Consider the following 18,818-nt stretch of genomic DNA (forward strand, 5'->3'; position numbering starts at 1 on the left):
CTGTTTAAACTTTCGGGATGTTTCACCTCAGACTCATCTCCTGTTAGCCAAGAATGCTAAAGGAAGTTAGCTTGTTAGCAGGAAGTAGCCGGAGCCGGAGCTCGGCCTCACAGTGTGTATTTTATCAGAGTGAGCTGCGTGTCTGTAACGGAGTGTGTCTGGAGGAAAAGCTGCTGTAAACATGTCTAAAGTCCAAACGCTGAGAGCTTTTGTCCAGCAGCGACTAAGTGCGGCTGCTGAAGAGATATTTGAGCTGTTTGAAAGAACGATAGCAGAGTACGAGGAGGAACTTTGTGGACAACGCAAACTACTGGACGCTGTTTTCAAGCCTGAAGTCCGGTTACACAGAGCAGGTTTGTGCACTTTACTGCTGATTCTCACTGTAAACTGCCTTTACTGCAGTAAAAGTACTAATACCACTCTGTGGAAAAACTCCACTGCGAGTAAAAGTCCTGCATTCAAACCTTCCTTCAGTAAAAGTATGTGAGTATTATCAGCAACATGTACTTACAGTATGACAGTAAAAGTACTCACAGTGCAGTAAAATGTTCCTGTCAGAGTTTCTCTGTTATATCTGATGTTTCTGGATTAATATTCCTGCTGCATTAATGCTGCAGATGTTTAAGGTCATTTTAACTCCTTTGTATCCTGTTGGGAAGTTTAATCTGCAGAAATGCATCATTGTTTATGAAATGTGAGAACCACGTATCTCTAAACAGTCAGTGAAACAGCCTGTTTTCATCTTTGTGAAGATTCATTTTCCAGCTGATCCAAATGGGGGTTTGAATGTATTTTAGACATTGTGTAAGATGTGGTTTTGGTTTAATTTTGCACCCTTACCGTTTTAAAGTGAAATTCACTGCTATCGTAAATAAGGACAGCTGTACATTTGTTAGGAAAACATTATGATAAAAACAATTTGCAAAATGTGCAGAAAACCCCCAAGAGCATTGTGTAAAGAGAGAGAGAGATAATGTGGCTCTAAAGTTGAAAAAAATGGGTTTACCAAAGTCTTGGGGTCACAGAAGTAGTGATATATATGAATAAAGTTGTAGATAATGCATAATAATTGTCTAAAGTGACATTTTGAACAATCGTGTTGTCTGTGACTCTACTTTGACCTAATGTTAGAGGGACTGAAATAAAACAGGACTGTATAATCACTTCCTACTACATATCAGGTTTTATGGGGATGTGCAAATACAAAACAAGCATTATTTTAGGTCTTTCTTTCAAGTAAAATGTTTACTATGTGTATAAAAGCCACACAGAAATAAAACACACTATTGACAATATTTACATAATGTACAAATTGTCATGTTTTAACTTTTAAACAATATTTATATATAAAGACTAAATATGTATTAAAAAACACAGGAAAGTCCCACTATTTACATAATTAGCATGTTATGAGCATAGCCCTGTGTCCGAGCTGGTTAAAACCTGGAGATGGAGAGCGATGGCTGGGTCTTTGTCCATCTTCGAGCTGGCTCCTGAGTAGATGGGGGTGCAGGTTGCTGTTGGGGTCCTGGTGGTGACCTGGTGGTGACCTGGTGGCAGGCACAGGTCACGCTGTCTGTGTTTCACTGGGCCCTGGGCAGCTGGGAATCCTCTCAAAAAAACAAATTAGTCTCATTCAGTATAAATATACTGAACATAAATGGATAAAATGATATGAAAGACCATATCTGTACAAGTACTATGATAAAATAGTCAATGGCCAAAACATATTTACTCATCACTACAAGAGAGAACGTTATTCAAATTGTGAATGGAGGTGAAGATATATCACATTAGTTATCTTAAGGATATCACATAGAACAGCCTACATGCCTACAATGTTACGATTTGTAAGTGTATCCCACTTTTGCACAAGAAAATAACTTTTACACAAAGTAAACTAAAGGGGCAGTCAGTTTGTCAAAGTTCATGACAACTTACTGAAACACAAAGCAGCACAGACGCAGCTTATTTTAGCCAAAATGGTCACAGTTAGCCAAGCACTAAGTGCACCATTGGAAACAAGGTTTTATAAAATAAATGCGCTTACCCCATCGTCAAATGGATCTCTTTTGTGTAATCCTCCTCATCGTAAGAATCAAAACAGTCAGGCCCCGAAACTCGTCTCTCATCCTCATCTCTGCTTTCCAAAACCGCTGCAAGAACTTCTTTCAATGTAGGCCTCTCCACCAAAAACTGCAACCTACTGTTATTTTTGTGCATGAATGGTTGTGATTTTGTGAGTACTTGGCATTAATAAATTCTGAAAGACCAATAAATGAATAATAAAAGACCAACATTGACTCTTTTCCTTGCACAAGAATTTTATAAATAAAAACAACCCACAATTAATATTAGGCCTGTAGTAGTGATACGCTTTATAAGAAATTTTATGAATATAGTTGCAGGTGAGGCAAAAAGTTAATTTCCACCCCTGGTTCCAAATATGTCGGACAAAATGTGCATAATTTATCGACACATTTTAAAAAGTAGTTGTATCAGTGGTTTAAATGTTAACAGGAAGTTGGAATTTTCTAAGATGTGTGTATGTATTTCATTATTCTCCACAGACGTCCAGCTGCTATTGGTGAGTAAAGAAGAGGTTCCCCCTGAGCAGCAGGAGTGGAGGCCCAGGCTGGACCAGGAGGACCAACTAGAGCCCCAACACATTAAAGAAAAGTGGAGCTCCAGTCTGGACCAGGAGGACCCACCAGAGCCCCCACACATTAAAGAGGAACAGGAGGAACGCTTGATCAGTCAGTCAGGAGGGGAGCAGATTCAACGTCTGGGGGAGGCTAATTTCATCAAATTCACATTCACTCCTGTCCCTGTGAAGAGTAAGTTAGATGAAGAGAAACCTCAGTCCTCACAGCTTCATCAAAGACTAACTGAGCAGATGGAAACAGAAGCTGATGGAGAGGACTGTGGAGGACCAGAACCAGCCAGGAACTCTGATGCAGATGGACATCTACAACCGGCTACTCATGACAAGATTTCATACTCATCTGAAACTGAAACTGATGACAGTTGTGACTGGGAGGAGACCAGAGAACCTGAGTCAGGTTCAAACCCTCTGCAAAACAGTGAAGTACCTGTAAGTGATCAGGAATGTTGTACTGGAAAAACATCAAGCAGCTCCTCTGAATGTGCTACAAGCTTTGGCCACGAGGGATGTCTGCAGGAGCACAGTGGACTTCAAAAAACCGGAGAGGAGCCATTTAGTTCTGTCTGTGGTAAAGGATCAGTTTTAACCAAACACTTAACAGGTCATACAGGAGAAAAACCTTTCAGCTGCTCAGTTTGTAAAAGAAGTTTCAGTAACAGAAGCAGTTTATCCAAACACATGAGAACCCACACAGGGGAGAAACCGTTCAGTTGTTCTGTCTGTGGTAAAGGATTCACACGAAAGTCAGATGTGAGACGACACTCAACTGTCCACACAGGTGAGAAACCCTTCAGCTGTTCTGTCTGTGGTAGGAGATTTACACAAAACTCAACTTTGACCTCACACATAAGAATTCATACAGGAGAAAAACCCTTCAGCTGCTCAGTTTGTAAAAAAAGATTCCGTGACAAAAGCTATATGTCCACACACATGAGAATCCACACAGGGGAGAAACCTTTTAGTAGCAGCGTTTTTGATACATTTTTTGGGATCACAGGAACCTCACAAAGGTGAAGAGGTCATTTAGGATCTTAATTGTCATGCTAGTCATTGAACTCAGTTTCCCAGTATCCTCCAAAGGTCACGCAGACGCTTGAACTCGGCCTACAGACCCAACTGCAGCCTCAATTGGTCAAGACCTGTGACTTCAGACACCTTATTGATAAAACCACAGCTCTGTTTCCTCTCTTTCCACCTTCTTTCCACTCGGTTCTTCTCTCCCTTGGCTCCGCTACCTCTCAGGAGGACACCGGCCTGTTTTGACGCCACAGCGGCCTCCCAGCTTGGCCTGCTCAGACCGGACAGCCGCTTAAGATCCTGATGGTCAACATGTTGTTTTAAAATGTGATATATAAATGAAATGACTTTAGTGACCTCCCAACATCACAGTTTATTTCTATTTGAATGGACTCTCCTGGTCTTTGCTCTCATTATGTGTAAAACACGAACAGTTGATTCTTAAAGTGCTCGGACTGTCTTTGAGTTTTATCGGTCAGATCTCAAGTCTTTGTTTCAAACTTTGATTTTACACAGTTGGACAGCTGATGTGTTGTATTTGTTGTATTTAGTTTTGGATTTTCCAGCCTTTTTCCGGACAGTAATCAGATGCCATGTGGATGTTGAGAGAGTTGTTGGCTGCTGTAATCATTCTTCAGCTGGGTGTCTTCATCCGGGACTCAAGTATGTTCATTGCAGTTGTTTTGTTTTGACTCAGACTGCTGAGATCATTGTAAAGATTTGTTTCTCTGCCCCGCTCACTAACACATCATTGGTTCAAACGTGTGGCTGCTCTTTAGTAGCTTCATGGTTATTTTCTCAAGGCTTAAACATATATTCTCATTTGTTTTAAGGAAAAACTCAATGACAGGTGTAAATAAGTAAATACAGTGTTTGTTCCTTACTAGTTTTCTAATGATTTATGATGTGTAATCCATTGTAAGTTAGAAATAAAAATGTTTTAATAATTGTGTGTGTCATTTGGAAAACCAAATAGTTATTGATCAGTTAGTAATATAAACATTATATGTAGCATTAATTGTAAATGACACCGTTAGACTTTGTGATAGTTCTTTATTGTTATTTATTTTATATTCTTCAAATTTATAGAAAATAAACAGACAGCACAGAGAGAGGTCAACACCTGCAAGAGAACGGGGAGGGGAGCAAGGGGCGGAGTAAAACAAAAAACAAACACAAAATAAACAAAAACAAAGAGACAACCAGCCGAACAGCAGTAATAAACAGCTGATATAGGAAGACAATTGAGAGAGACATGAAAACAAGAAAAAAATTAGGCAACATAAATAAACAACTCAGCACCGCTGTGAGAGCTGAAATAATAATATAAATAAATAACTGAATGAAAAACATCAAGAATAATTCTACCAGGGAGAACCTTTGTTTGTTTGTGTGTCGATATGTGAGACTGTATGTGTCTGAGTGTATATGTGTGTATATGTTTGTGTACATAAGCCTGTTACAGAATGTAGTTCATAGTGGGAGTGGGAAGCCACAACCGTACCACACCGTCTCCAGCGACAGGCAGGCAAGACCCCCAGTTGCCAATAGGGGCGGGATGGAGGTCAACTCCCAGATGAACAGCAACGCGAACGCAGAAGACCTGACCAACAAACACCAAATACACTGGCCATCCAAATGCCAATTGACAACGCAATGCCATCGGAAAGCAAAAGGCGGAACCCACTGAAGAGCGGCACCCGGACCGACCGCGGCACGCACACAACAGAGGCCAGTGCCACCCTGGGACCGGCACCCAACCGCCGCGGAATGGGCAACCAAACCAGCAAAATGCCACGAAATCATCAACAATAGTGCGCAAGTGACGACCCCAACCCGCGCAAACACAATGACACTCACCGCCCGGCAGCTCTCCGTGTATCCCGCGCGCGGCCGAGCAAATGAGAGAGAGCAAGCGGCAGAACACAAAAAACACCATCAGTAGGTCCCAGCCCGGCAGCAAATGTGGCGCCCAGGCCACGGTGCACCTGCTGATAAAAGTCCGCCGCCACCAGCGCCAGCCCAACATCCCCCACGCACAGCACGCCCTCTGGCTGACATGCAACGCCAGCCGAACCAGCAACGATGCAAAATCAACTTGCTTAGCTGCATGTCACCAGCAATTCACCCACCTGTGAAGGGCAGAGAACCTCAGGCACACGCCCAGAACAAACCCGGAGCATCTGGACAACCAACTACCTCAGTCTCCAGAGGAGTCTGACAACCGGCCTACAGAGAAACAGGGGAACACGGATCTGAGGCCAATGAGGTAAACCAGGGACACAAACTAGTCCCCCCAAGCCAACCAGGAAATGCCCCCCCTGGACTAACACAAACTAACGCCCAGCAGCCGCCCAGAGACCCTGCACAGAAAAAAAACAATGCATGAAGATGCATCGACAATCGCCCCACAATCCTATCGCAGCCCTCCGAGCCGCAGCCAGACCGACCCACACCGTGCTGCGCCCAGAGACCCCCACCCCAAGTAGCCAGGGAACCCCGTGACTCCCCAAAGCGCAAAGGACCCCAGACCGCATGTCCCGGGGAGAGCTGCGCCCTGCCCCAAGGGAGAACAGTAGAGAACCGTGCCGAGGAACTCCCAGCTGCCAGGGAGCGTTAACGCGGGGAAACCAGGGCCGACATTCCCCTAGCCCAGCCGGAGGCATCCCCTCCCCCTAGAGTGCAGGCAGAGCCAGCAGCCCCCGATGTCCGTAAACCCGAGGCCGGTCCCGGCCCTGGATGGGTGCCCAGTCCCCCAAGTCAACCACCCCCAAGAAAGGGGTCCAAAACCCTGACAACACTGGATTCTCGAATGCCCCCACTGTGAGAGAGGTGGCAGGGGGAAGCAGCGGGAGCCCCACCCCTGCTGAAGAGGGCCCCGGTGAGGAGAGGAGACCATGGGCCCCCGGTCCAGGGACATACCACCCGCCCCAGGTCAGACGAGGCGGACACCAGTCAAGATCATAACTTGGTTTGAGCCTCTAAACGTCTTGGTCTTGTCCCGGTTTTGATAAACTCTGGTCTTGGTCTTGACTTGGTCTCGGTTTGGGCAGTCTTGACTACAACACTATGTTTAAGGTGTGTAACACCCTTTGCTGCACGATGGGGGACCTTTCCTTCAAATGTGACTTTGCCGGTTAACATGTAGTATTTTTTATTTCTGAAACTACTCTAACATTTAATGTTTCCATTCACAGGTTAATGACGCAGCCCAAAGGTTATGTTGTGTTTAATAAAAAAATGCTCTTCTCTGATGGAGAATTCAACTGTTGTTTTTATTGAATCGTATTCATCACGCACGAATATCTTACAACAAAATAGCCGACATTAAATGACAGAATAATAGGACATGGTACAACTAGATACAGAGAGGGATCAGTAACAAGCAACAAAGGCATTAAAGATAAATAGCTAAGCCTTTATACATTTTAACTGTTAATGACTATATAATGCTTCAATATAATGTATGATTTATATTGACATGTATTTGTAGATGTAATATTTTTCATATAAGATGAGAAGATTCAAAGAGGCTTTTATTCGCAATGAATATCAGTCTTTTCATAAAATAATATTTATTTTCTGTTAGTATCTAATAACAAAGTCATGTTCTTAAATAAATATCTGACACAAACACAAAATGAATGACAAATGCTTTCAGTTTCGTTATTGCTAAAAACACACTTTTCCTCAACATCAAGCCTGAATCTTAATACAACTTGTTTATTTGATAAACATATTATAGCAGTGAGTGCAGCAGTAACATCAGATCCTGTTTACACTGGGGAGATGGTGGTTCATCTGAAAGTTGGCTGCTCTATTTATGCACTAAGCGGATTAGGGAGCTCGATTTGGCTGTGAAGTGACGAGTGTGTAGTTTCGGAAAGGCCCCGAGTAAGACAGTAAGAGTAAGTAAGATAGTTGCTCCAGAGGCGTGCAACCTCTGACACACAGCAACTGAAAGTCAGCTAAATTAAGTAATATAGATTATAAATGTTATATGTTGTTTAAATTTACTCCAGTGCTTTAGCCACAATTGAAAAATATAAATTAAGAAGTACAACAATAAATACATTTTTCTCAGATTATGCTTTTCTACTGTTTACTTTTATTTTACTTTATGGTATTTCTAGATTCTGGAAAGATCTGGGTTTTATACACAGCCATATGGCGTTTGGGGGACGCTTTTATTTTGAAATAAAGTTCAGAAGTGGTACCGGAAGCATTTCCGGTGGTACTTCCTGTGGTTAACATGCTAATATTTTGCTTTCGTTACCGTGAGATGCAGCTGGAGTTCAGCAGCAGAGCCTGCATGTGAGGATAAACGTGTTTAAGTGGACTCTGTTTAAACTTTCGGGATGTTTCACCTCAGACTCATCTCCTGTTAGCCAAGAATGCTAAAGGAAGTTAGCTTGTTAGCAGGAAGTAGCCGGAGCCGGAGCTCGGCCTCACAGTGTGTATTTTATCAGAGTGAGCTGCGTGTCTGTAACGGAGTGTGTCTGGAGGAAAAGCTGCTGTAAACATGTCTAAAGTCCAAACGCTGAGAGCTTTTGTCCAGCAGCGACTAAGTGCGGCTGCTGAAGAGATATTTGAGCTGTTTGAAAGAACGATAGCAGAGTACGAGGAGGAACTTTGTGGACAACGCAAACTACTGGACGCTGTTTTCAAGCCTGAAGTCCGGTTACACAGAGCAGGTTTGTGCACTTTACTGCTTATTCTCACTGGAAACTGCCTTTACTGCAGTAAAAGTACTAATTATTATTATCAGTAGTACTATTATCAGCAACATGTACTTACAGTAAAATAATAATAATCTTTATTTATTGAGCACTTTTCAAAAACAAGTTACAAAGCGTTTCAACGAAGGTTAAAATCAAGGGCAACTGCACTTGGTTGAAGATACTGGAAGACGTTTCGTCCCTCATCCAAAGGACTTGAAAGAGGTGTCAAGGAAGCATCTACACCCGAGTGGAGAAGCTGTCATTGAACAGGGGAGGGGGTCTACGCCACCACTTATCCCCCACTTACAGGTGAAGATACCAACGATGGTCGTTCAGTCTTGGCCACAGGTAGTCTTAACGACTGTAACGACTGTCGTCACAGCAACAAGGAACACTAACGAACCAGCGGTATCGATGACCCTGGCCAACGACCCCACTGAGGTTAAATAGCTGAGTTTCCCTGCCAGTCAGTCAGGACTGAAGAAGTCCTTTGGATGAGGGACGAAATGTCTTCCAGTGTCTTCAACCAAGTCCAGTTGCCCTTGATTTTAACCTTTGTTGGATAACTACGACCTGGATGACTAAGAATCAACATAGACAAGTTACCAAGTGCTTTAACAAGTGCAAAGGCAATAAAACATAAAAACAAAGACACAATAAAAACAAGAAAACACTTAAGAGACTAAAATACATGTAAAAAGTAAATGGAAAAAAGAAATAGAAAAAAGTCAAATACAATCGCGAAAGGCTCTCCTATAAAACTAAGAAGGGACTTAAAAGAGTTCACTGACTCAGCCGACCTGATTTCCTCGGGCAGGCTGTTCCAGAGCCTCGGGGCCCTGACAGCAAACGCTCTGTCCCCTTTAGTTTTCAGTCGAGACTCTGGAACAGACAGCAGACCTCTGCCCGAGGATCTCAAGGTACGTGCTGGTGCGTATGGGACTAAAGAGATATAACAGAGCGAGAGGCCACAAAGAACTTTAAAAGTAATGAATAAAACTTTAACAGCTATTCTAAAACATACTGGGAGCCAGTGTAATGAAGCTAAAATAGGAGTAATGTGGTCATATTTCTTTGTTCTGGTTAAAAGCCTGGCAGCTGAGTTCTGGACAGTCTGGACTCGATCAGTAGATTTTTGGGTTAAACAAGTAAAAAGGCTGTTGCAGTAATCCAGGCGTGATGAGATGAAGGCGTGTCTGTGTCCTTAAAAGTTAACATCCATCGTTTTGATATATTTGTAATCTGGTAAAAACATGATTGAACAAGCTTTGTGGTGTGCTACTCGAAATGTAAATTACTATCAAACCAGACACCAAGGTTCTTTGCAACAGGCTTAATGTGATTCTCTAGGCAACCAGCAGGTGGCAGTATTTCTTTGCCATCTGCTGGGACCCAAAGACCAGGATCTCTGTTTTGTTCAACCGGAGGAAATTATTTGACATCCAATCAAAGAGGCATTTGGTAAATGAACTCAGCATTCCAGGGTCTGTGGATCTGACGGGCAGGTACATCAGCATAAACATGAAAATCATAGTTTTTTGACGACGCTCCACGGGCCAGCTGGTCAACTCAAAATAACCATTAGTAAACTTTTAATCGTCCATAGTTTTAGACTGCACAGCGAAAATTTGAAGTCGATCGGACTAAATCTCTAGAAGGAGTTTGTTAAAGTACAAAGTGTATAAATCTCCCAAAATGACCATTAAATCCAAAATGGCCGACTTCCTGTTGGGTGTCGGGTATCGCTCCAAGAGGCTTTTTTGTGAGTCTGGACATGATACATGTGCCACAGGAATTTCGTACACGTAAGTGACACTTTGTCCGGGGGCTGCTCTGTAGAGGGCGGTAGCGAGCCATTTTGTCACGCCCATGCGGGAAACTCATAAAATAATTTTTTTTTCGCCGCGTCTGAATTATGTGCAAAGTTTGTTGAGTTTTCGAGCATGTTAAGGGCCCCAATCTGGAAGTTACTTTTGCAGAAAAAAGAAAAAATATAATTCATTCAGTTTCACGGGGGACCTCACACGTTTCATGCTCGGGCCCTAATAATTTAACACAAGTCTTACTTGAAAGCTAGATTATTTGGATATCATCGATGGACGATGGCATCGGGTACGCTCGCGGGCGGGGAGGATCGAGTAGCAGTCTTCTTTTATGTGTATGTGTTGCAGTTGATATTTTACAAGCACGGAGCAGGTAAAGCGTTGAATACAGGATGCAGATGTTAGTTTCGATTGTTTTGATGGGCTGCGTCATTAACAAGCCCACAAGTGCTGTGATAACGAATCGCGGGAGGAAAAATGCGGAATAAAGTCGAGTTCTGCGTCTTTTAGTGTTAGGTTTAGACTTCATAAAACGTGCTGCTGATGGAGAAAGTGGAGTACACGGGCGGGGGGGAGACAGAGAGAGGTGGGGCACGCCGGTGTGTTTACCTGAGGTGTAGGCTTGTGGGCATTGTCTATCAGCCCAACCCTAGTGCAGTAAAATGTTCCTGTCAGAGTTTCTCTGTTATATCTGATGTTTCTGGATTAATATTCCTGCTCCATTGATGTGGATGTTACATTTTACTGTTGGAGATGCTTAAGATCATTTTACCTCCTATATATCCTGTTGGGTAGTTTAATCTGCAGCAATGCATCATGGTCTATAAGATCATCATGTGTTGGTAGAGAATCACGTATCTCTAAACAGTCAGTAAAACAGCCTGTTTTCAGCTTGGTGACGTTTCATTTACCAGCTGATCCAAGTGGGGGTTTAATTAGTTTATGTATTTTAGAGCAACATTGTGTAAGATGTCGGTTTTGGTTTAATTTTGCGCCCTTACCATTTTAAAGTGAATTTCACCCCTTTTGTAAATAAGGACAGGTTGTTATGAAAACATTACCATATAAACAAGTGTCGCCTCATTTCCCGTTTCAAATTTCACGTGTTCTCTTGACGCCGTCGGATGACACAACCGCTGTCAGCTTGACTTCAACGCTCCTGTCACAAGACGGCAAGTTGTATAATCTCAAAAGCACGGCGATCTGCCGGCCCTAAAAGTCATGTTGCCAGCTCCTCCACAACACCGGCCCTGCCAACTGATGCAAGAGCACTTACGTTACAGTACAGACGTTACCGTTATCTGAGTGTGTCATTTAGTTTGCTTAAGTTAACTCAAGATTTATAGTTTGAAGCTAAAACTGTGTCTCTAAAACCTCTGACTGATTTCTTCTCGTGTCAGTAAGTTTAACAAAGGCATTCATCAAGAAAGTGCAACAACACAAAACATAGCAGTATTACTTAATAGCAAGAAGTGCATCTGTCCTGCATCATTTCTGTTGTTTTAGATCGCGCTATCAAGTACAAGTCAGTCCGATTTTTACTCTTGTCCGGTCTCTTGCTCGCACTCGCTATTTTTCTTTCTGTCGCTTCCTCCAATGTCTTCTTTGGTCTCTTTGCAGCCTCTGCCATGATATCCATACAGAGAATACAGAGCTGGCTTCTAGCAAAGAACTTACATCGTACATTATATACTTTTTGCTTCTTCTATTAGCTTGCTGTTGAGTTTTATTGAAGTGTTGTGGTGCTGTAAAGCACATCACTGTTCTAGCGATAAATATGTCTTAATCTAAATTTACAGTCTGGACTAAGCAACCGCCGCTCCTGAATGCATATGGGGGAAACACTGGGACTGATGATGTGTTTCTAAACAGAGTATTTCACTCATTTCATTTCCCTTAATAAACATGCGTACCAGAATAATTTACGATGCCTGATTAAAAACAGTTGTTTTTGTGCATGAATTGGTTATGATTACTTGGCATTAATAAATGCTGAAAGACCAATGAATTAACAATAAAAGACGAATTTAGACTGTTTTCCTTGGAAAAGAATTTTATAAATTAATATTAGGCCTAAGGCAGTGATACGCTGTATATGAAATTTTAGGAATATAGTAGGGGAGGGGGGTTCTTTATTTCCTTTTCGCCTTGGCAGGTGAGGCAAAAAGTTAATTTCCACCCCTGGTTCCAAATATGTCGTACAAAATGTGCATAATTTATTGGCACGTTTTAGAAAGTAGTTGTGTCAGTGGTTTAAATGTTAACAGGAAGTTGGAATTTTCTAAGATGTGTGTATGTATTTCATTATTCTCCACAGACGCCCAGCTGCTATTGGTGAGTAAAGGAGAGGTTCCCCCTGAGGAGCAGGGCAGGAACTCCATTCTGGACCAGAAGGACCCACCAGAGCCCCCACACATTAAAGAAGAGTGGAGCTCCAGTCTGGACCATGAGGACCCACCAGAGCCCCCACACATTAAAAAGGAACAGGAGGAGCACTTGATCAGTCAGGAGGAGGGGGAGCAGCTTCAAGGTTTCGAGGATTCTAATTTCATCAAGTTCACTCCTGTCCCTGTGAAGAGTAAGTTAGATGAAGAGAAACCTCAGTCCTTACAGCTTCATCAAAGACTAACTGAGCAGATGGAAACAGAAGCTGATGGAGAGGACTGTGGAGGACCAGAACCAGCCAGGAACTCTGATGCAGATGGACATCTACAACCGGCTACTCATGACAAGATTTCATACTCATCTGAAACTGAAACTGATGACAGTTGTGACTGGGAGGAGACCAGAGAACCTGAGTCAGGTTCAAACCCTCTGCAAAACAGTGAAGTACCTGTAAGTGATCAGGAATGTTGTACTGGAAAAACATCAAGCAGCTCCTCTGAATGTGCTACAAGCTTTGGCCAGAAGGAAACCCAAAAGATAGAGGAGCCATTTAGTTGGTCAGTTTTCAGAAGAATATTTGGTCAAATGGAAATTCTGACGCTCCCCATGGGAGATAAGCAATACAACTGCAGCGTTTGTGGCAAAAGCATTACTTGGTCCAAGCTTAAGTACCATCAGTGTGCTGGTCGTCAGTCCTCACACTTTCTCCAAAAGCAAACTGAACAGAACAAAGATCCAGAGCCTATGAAAACTGAAGCTGATGGAGAGGACTGTGGAGGACCAAAACCAGCCAGGAACTCTAATGTAGATGGACATCTGCAACTACCAACTCATGACAAGATGTCACACTCAGGTTTAAACCCTCTGCAAAACAGTGTACCTGTAAGTGATCAGGAATTTTGTACTGGAAAAACATCAAGTAGCTCCTCTGAATGTGCTACAAGCTTTGGCCACGAGGGATGTCTGCAGGAACCCAACGGACTCCAAAAAACAAGAGAGGAGCCATTTAGTTCTTCTGTCTGTGGTAAAGGATCAGTTTTAACCAAACACTTAACAGGTCATACAGGAGAAAAACCTTTCAGCTGCTCGGTTTGTAAAAGAAGTTTCAAAAACAGAAGCAGTTTGTCCAAACACATGGGAACCCACACAGGGGAGAAACTGTTGAGTTGTTCTGTCTGTGGTAAAGGATTCACACGAAAGTCAGATATGAGACGACACTCAATTGTCCACACAGGTGACAAACCCTTCAGCTGTTCTGTCTGTGGTAAAAAATTCAGACAAAACTCAAATTTGACCTCACACATGAGAGTTCATACAGGAGAAAACTCTTTCAGCTGCTCCATTTGTAAAAAAAGCTTTGGTTCCAAAAGCTGTATGTCCAGACACATGAGAATCCACACAGGTGAAAAACCCTTCAGTTGTTCTGTCTGTGGTAAAACATTTTCACAAAACTCAAATTTGACCTCACACATGAGAGTTCACTCGGGAGAAAAACCCTTCAGCTGCTCAGTTTGTAAAAAAAGATTCCGTGACAAAAGTTATATGTTCAAACACATGAGAATCCACACAGGTGAGAAACCTTTTAGTTGTTCTTTCTGTGGTAAAATATTTTCACAAAAGTCAAATCTGACCTCACACATGAAGAGTTCACACGGGGGAGAAACCGTCTAGTAGCTTGTAGTAGTAGTTTGTTATAAATGTTTTGGGATCACAGGAACCTCACAAAGGTGAAGAGGTCATTTAGGATCTTAATTGTCATGCTAGTCATTGAACTCAGTTTCCCAGTATCCTCCAAAGGTCACGCAGACGCTTGAACTCGGCCTACAGACCCAACTGCAGCCTCAATTGGTCAAGACCTGTGACTTCAGACACCTTATTGATAAAACCACAGCTCTGTTTCCTCTCTTTCCACCTTCTTTCCACTCGGTTCTTCTCTCCCTTGGCTCCGCTACCTCTCAGGAGGACACCGGCCTGTTTTGACGCCACAGCGGCCTCCCAGCTTGGCCTGCTCAGACCGGACAGCCGCTTAAGATCCTGATGGTCAACATGTTTTAAAATGTGATATATAAATGAAATGACTTTAGTTACCTCCCAACATCACAGTTTATTTCTATTTGAATGGACTCTCCTGGTCTTTGCTCTCATTATGTGTAAAACACGAACAGTTGATTCTTAAAGTGCTCGGACTGTATTTGAGTTTTATCGGTAAGATCTCAAGTCTTTGTTTCAAACTTTGATTTTACACAGTTGGACAGCTGATGTGTTGTATTTGTTGTATTTAGTTGCTTTTAAATCAGAGGTTTTGGATTTTCCAGCCTTTTTCCGGACAGTAATCAGATGCCATGTGGATGTTGAGAGAGTTATTGGCTGCTGTAATCATCCTTCAGCTGGGTGTCTTCATCCGGGGACTCAAGCATGTTCATTGCAGTTGTTTTGTTTTGACTCAGACTGCTGAGATCATTGTAAAGATTTGTTTCTCTGCCCCGCTCACTAACACATCATTGGTTCAAACGTGTGGCTGCTCTTTAGTAGCTTCATGGTTATTTTCTCAAGGCTTAAACATATATTCTCATTTGTTTTAAGGAAAATCTCAATGACAGGTGTAAATAAGTAAATACAGTGTTTGTTCCTTACTAGTTTTCTAATGATGTTTGATGTGTAATCCATTGTAAGTTAGCAATAAAAATGTTTAATGTTTTAATAATTGTGTGTGTCATTTGGAAAACCACATAGTTATTGATCAGTTAGTAATATATACATTATATGTAGCATTAATTGTAAATGATCCAAGAGGATTCAAGGAGGGGAAAGTGAGACGGAGATGACACCGTTAGACTTTGTGATAGTTCAAACATGGTGGCACGAAACTAAATCAACATTACATTAATCAGACAATCTGCCAATTTAAGCCAAGGCCTGTACTACGACTGTTGAATAATGACTAAAGTTGACCTGTTGGAATGTACGGGAGTTGGTTTGAGGGGGAAAAAAGATAAAAAGGCTAGTTTAAAGAAGACAGACTGCACAGAGTTGTTTTCTTTTAGCTTGAATTAATCCCATACTTTGGACACTCTCTTCTTCGCCCCTCACTGTTTTCTCTCTCGTCCTCCACTTTGCAAACAGCGACATCAAATCATGTTGTCTGCACTCGCCCACAGCGTAAGCTCATTGTGCGACAGTAATAAATTGTCCGTGAGAAACTGTGCACTGTATAGTTATATGGATTAAATGAAGGCTCAATGTAATCTATTTTAATTTATCAATAAATCCTTTCAGTCCTTGTCACCATGATGAGAAACAGAAAAATACACTTCAATCATCATACCACTAATATAGATGCACATCCAGTGGCAGTGGGTCGATAAAGGGCGTTAAGGCGGCGTGCCCCCGCTCGCCACATCCTAGACCTTGAGCGCCATCTGAAACCAATGAGGGTGGAGTGGTAGTGGGTTGTTAAACCCTGCAAGGCCGAGTCAGCACCGATGCCGGCTTGTTGAAGGTGTGTAACACCTTTTGCTGCACGATGGGGGACCCTTCTTTCAATTTGCGTTCCATGTGACTTCGCCGGTTAACATGTACGATTTCTAAATTCTGAAACAACTAACATTTCATGTCACCATTCACAGGTTAATGATGTATCCCAAAGGTTATGTTGTGGTTAATAAAAAAGTGCTCTTGTCTGATGACAAAATAATTGTTTTTATTGAATCGTATTCATCTGATTGGAAAATCTTCAGCCAAAATACAATAACCTACATTAAGCGACAGAATAATAGAACATGGCACAACTAGATACACAGGGTGTACATGTAACAAGCAACAAAGGCATTAAAGAAAAAGTCTTTATACATCTTAACTGTTAAAGACTATAATGCGTGATGTATTTGAGGATGTACTATTTATGATATAAGATGAAAAGGTTTAAAGAGGCTTCTTTACAATGAATCAGTCTTTTCATAAGAGTAATATTTATTTTCTGTAAATATCTAAAGTCATATTTTTAAATATTTGACACAAACACAAAATGAATGAAAATGCTTTCTGTTTCGTTATTGCTAAAAACACACTTTTCCTCAACATCAAGCCTGAATCTTAATACACCTTATTTATTTGATAAACATATTATAGCAGTGAGTGCAGCAGTAACGTCAGATCCTGTTTACGCTGGGGAGAGGGTTGTTCATCTGAAAGTTAGCCCCTGTTTTTATTTATGCACTAAGCGGACTAGGGAGCTCGATTTGGCTGTTAAGTGGCGAGGGTCTAGTTTAAGACCCCTAGTTGCTCCAGAGGCGTGCGACCTCTGACACACATACAGTGGATAGAAAAAGTCTACACACCCCTGTTAAAATGCGAGGTTCTTATGATGTAAAATAATGAGACAAAGATAAATCATGTCAGAACTTTTTCTTAAAAATAAAAACCCTCAAATAACCTGGTTGCATAAGTGTGCAAACCCTTAGACTAATACTTTATTGAAGCACCTTTTGATTTTATTACAGCAGTCAGTCTTTCTGGGTAGGAATCTATTAGCATGGCACATCTTGACGTGGCAATATTTGCAAAAGCGCTCCAAATCTGTCAGATTGCGATGACATCACCTGTGCACAGCCCTCTTCAGATCACCCCACAGATGTTCAGTTGGATTCAGGTCTGGGCTCTGGCCGGGCCATTTCAAAACATTAATCTTCTTCTGTTGAAGCCATGCTTTTGTGGATTTGGATGTGTGCTTTGGGTCGTTGTTGTGCTGAAAGGTGAACTTCCTCTTCATCTTCAGCTTTCTAACCGACGCCTGAAGGTTTTGTGCCAAAACTGCCTGGATAGTTGTCACATGTACCACACAGCCAGTACTTGCCAGAAATTCCTGCAGCTCCTTTAATGTTGCTGTAGGCCTCTTGGAAGCCTCCCTGACCACTTTTCTTTTCGTCTTTTCATCAATTTTGGAGGGCCGTCCAGTTCTTGGTAAAGTCACAGTGCCATATTTTCTCCACCTGATGATCAATGTCTTCACTGTGTTCCGTGGTATATCTAATGCTTTGGAAACTCTTTTGTACTCGTCTCCTGACTTATGTCTTTCAACAATGAGATCTCTCTGTTGCTTTGAAAGCTCTCTGCGGACCGTGGCTTTTGCTCAGAGATGCAACTAAGAAAATGTCACGAAAATCCTCCTAGAACAGCTGAAATTTATTTGTGATTAATCAGAGTCACTTTAAATGATGGCAGGGGCGTAATGTCTTCTAGTTAACCTGAGTTTGAATGTGATTGGTTAATTCTGAACACAGCCACATCCCCAGTTATAAGAGGGCGTGCACACTTATGCAACCAGGTTAATTTTAATTTTTCCCCCTCGAAGATTTCAGTTTGTTATTCTATTGAATTGTTCACATTATAGATCACATTAAAGGTGGAAAAAGTTCTGACATGATCTTATTTATCATAAGAACCTGGCATTTTAACAGGTGTGTGTAGACTTTTTGTGTCCACTGTAGCAATTGTAATTCAGCTAAATGAAGTAATAGAGATTATAAATGTTCTATGTTTATATTTACTCCAGTACTTTAGCCACAATTTAAAAACATTACATAATAAGTTCATTAATAAGTACAACAATAAATATATTTTACTGAAATTATGCTTTTGTACTGTTTACTTTTACTTTATTTTGTGGTATTTCGAGATTCAGTAAAGATATGGGGTTGGGGGACGCTTTTATTTTGAAATAAAGTTCAGAAGTGGTACCGGAAGCATTTCCGGTGGTACTTCCTGTGGTTAACATGCTAACATTTTCCTTTCTGTCACCGTGAGATGCAGCCGGAGTTCAGCAGCAGAGCCTGCATGTGAGGATAAACGTGTTTAAGTGGACTCTGTTTAAACTTTCGGGATGTTTCACCTCAGACTCATCTCCTGTTAGCCAAGAATGCTAAAGGAAGTTAGCTTGTTAGCAGGAAGTAGCCGGAGCCGGAGCTCGGCCTCACAGTGTGTATTTTATCAGAGTGAGCTGCGTGTCTGTAACGGAGTGTGTCTGGAGGAAAAGCTGCTGTAAACATGTCTAAAGTCCAAACGCTGAGAGCTTTTGTCCAGCAGCGACTAAGTGCGGCTGCTGAAGAGATATTTGAGCTGTTTGAAAGAACGATAGCAGAGTACGAGGAGGAACTTTGTGGACAACGCAAACTACTGGACGCTGTTTTCAAGCCTGAAGTCCGGTTACAC

General features: G+C 41.9%; 2 protein-coding genes and 1 pseudogene across 3 annotated transcripts; 2 read left to right on the plus strand and 1 right to left on the minus strand.

Moving 5' to 3' along the window:
• LOC123970953 overlaps positions 1 to 37 on the minus strand; it is a 6,535-nt pseudogene extending 6,498 nt beyond the window's left edge.
• Positions 7 to 4,607, plus strand: LOC123971952 (gastrula zinc finger protein XlCGF53.1-like). The gene is made up of 2 exons (XM_046051082.1): positions 7 to 353; positions 2,571 to 4,607. The coding sequence occupies exons 1-2, from the start codon at positions 182 to 184 to the stop codon at positions 3,677 to 3,679; spliced, it is 1,281 nt and encodes a 426-aa protein (XP_045907038.1). The 5' UTR covers positions 7 to 181; the 3' UTR covers positions 3,680 to 4,607.
• A 3,327-nt stretch (positions 4,608 to 7,934) lies between these two features.
• On the plus strand, positions 7,935 to 15,312 carry LOC123971667 (gastrula zinc finger protein XlCGF57.1-like). Of its 2 annotated transcripts, none has more exons than XM_046050651.1 (3): positions 7,935 to 8,105; positions 8,151 to 8,376; positions 12,544 to 15,312. In XM_046050651.1, the coding sequence occupies exons 2-3, from the start codon at positions 8,205 to 8,207 to the stop codon at positions 14,280 to 14,282; spliced, it is 1,911 nt and encodes a 636-aa protein (XP_045906607.1). In that variant the 5' UTR covers positions 7,935 to 8,105; positions 8,151 to 8,204; the 3' UTR covers positions 14,283 to 15,312. The 2 variants fall into 2 exon arrangements, with proteins under 2 accessions (XP_045906607.1, XP_045906615.1); XM_046050659.1 differs by having other exon boundaries at positions 7,936 to 8,376; positions 12,544 to 12,641; positions 12,699 to 15,312.
• The last annotated feature ends 3,506 nt before the right edge of the window (positions 15,313 to 18,818 follow it).

The sequence above is a fragment of the Micropterus dolomieu genome, linkage group LG01 (assembly GCF_021292245.1).
Source record: "Micropterus dolomieu isolate WLL.071019.BEF.003 ecotype Adirondacks linkage group LG01, ASM2129224v1, whole genome shotgun sequence".
Lineage (NCBI taxonomy): Eukaryota > Metazoa > Chordata > Actinopteri > Centrarchiformes > Centrarchidae > Micropterus > Micropterus dolomieu.

Bases quoted from the DNA above. Each gene is read 5' to 3' on its own strand.
- LOC123971667 (XM_046050651.1), top strand. From the start codon at position 8,205: ATGTCTAAAGTCCAAACGCTGAGAGCTTTTGTCCAGCAGCGACTAAGT. The intron at 8,377-12,543 runs GTTTGTGCACTT...TATTCTCCACAG, and splicing joins AGTCCGGTTACACAGAGCAG to ACGCCCAGCTGCTATTGGTG.
- LOC123971952 (XM_046051082.1), top strand. From the start codon at position 182: ATGTCTAAAGTCCAAACGCTGAGAGCTTTTGTCCAGCAGCGACTAAGT. The intron at 354-2,570 runs GTTTGTGCACTT...TATTCTCCACAG, and splicing joins AGTCCGGTTACACAGAGCAG to ACGTCCAGCTGCTATTGGTG.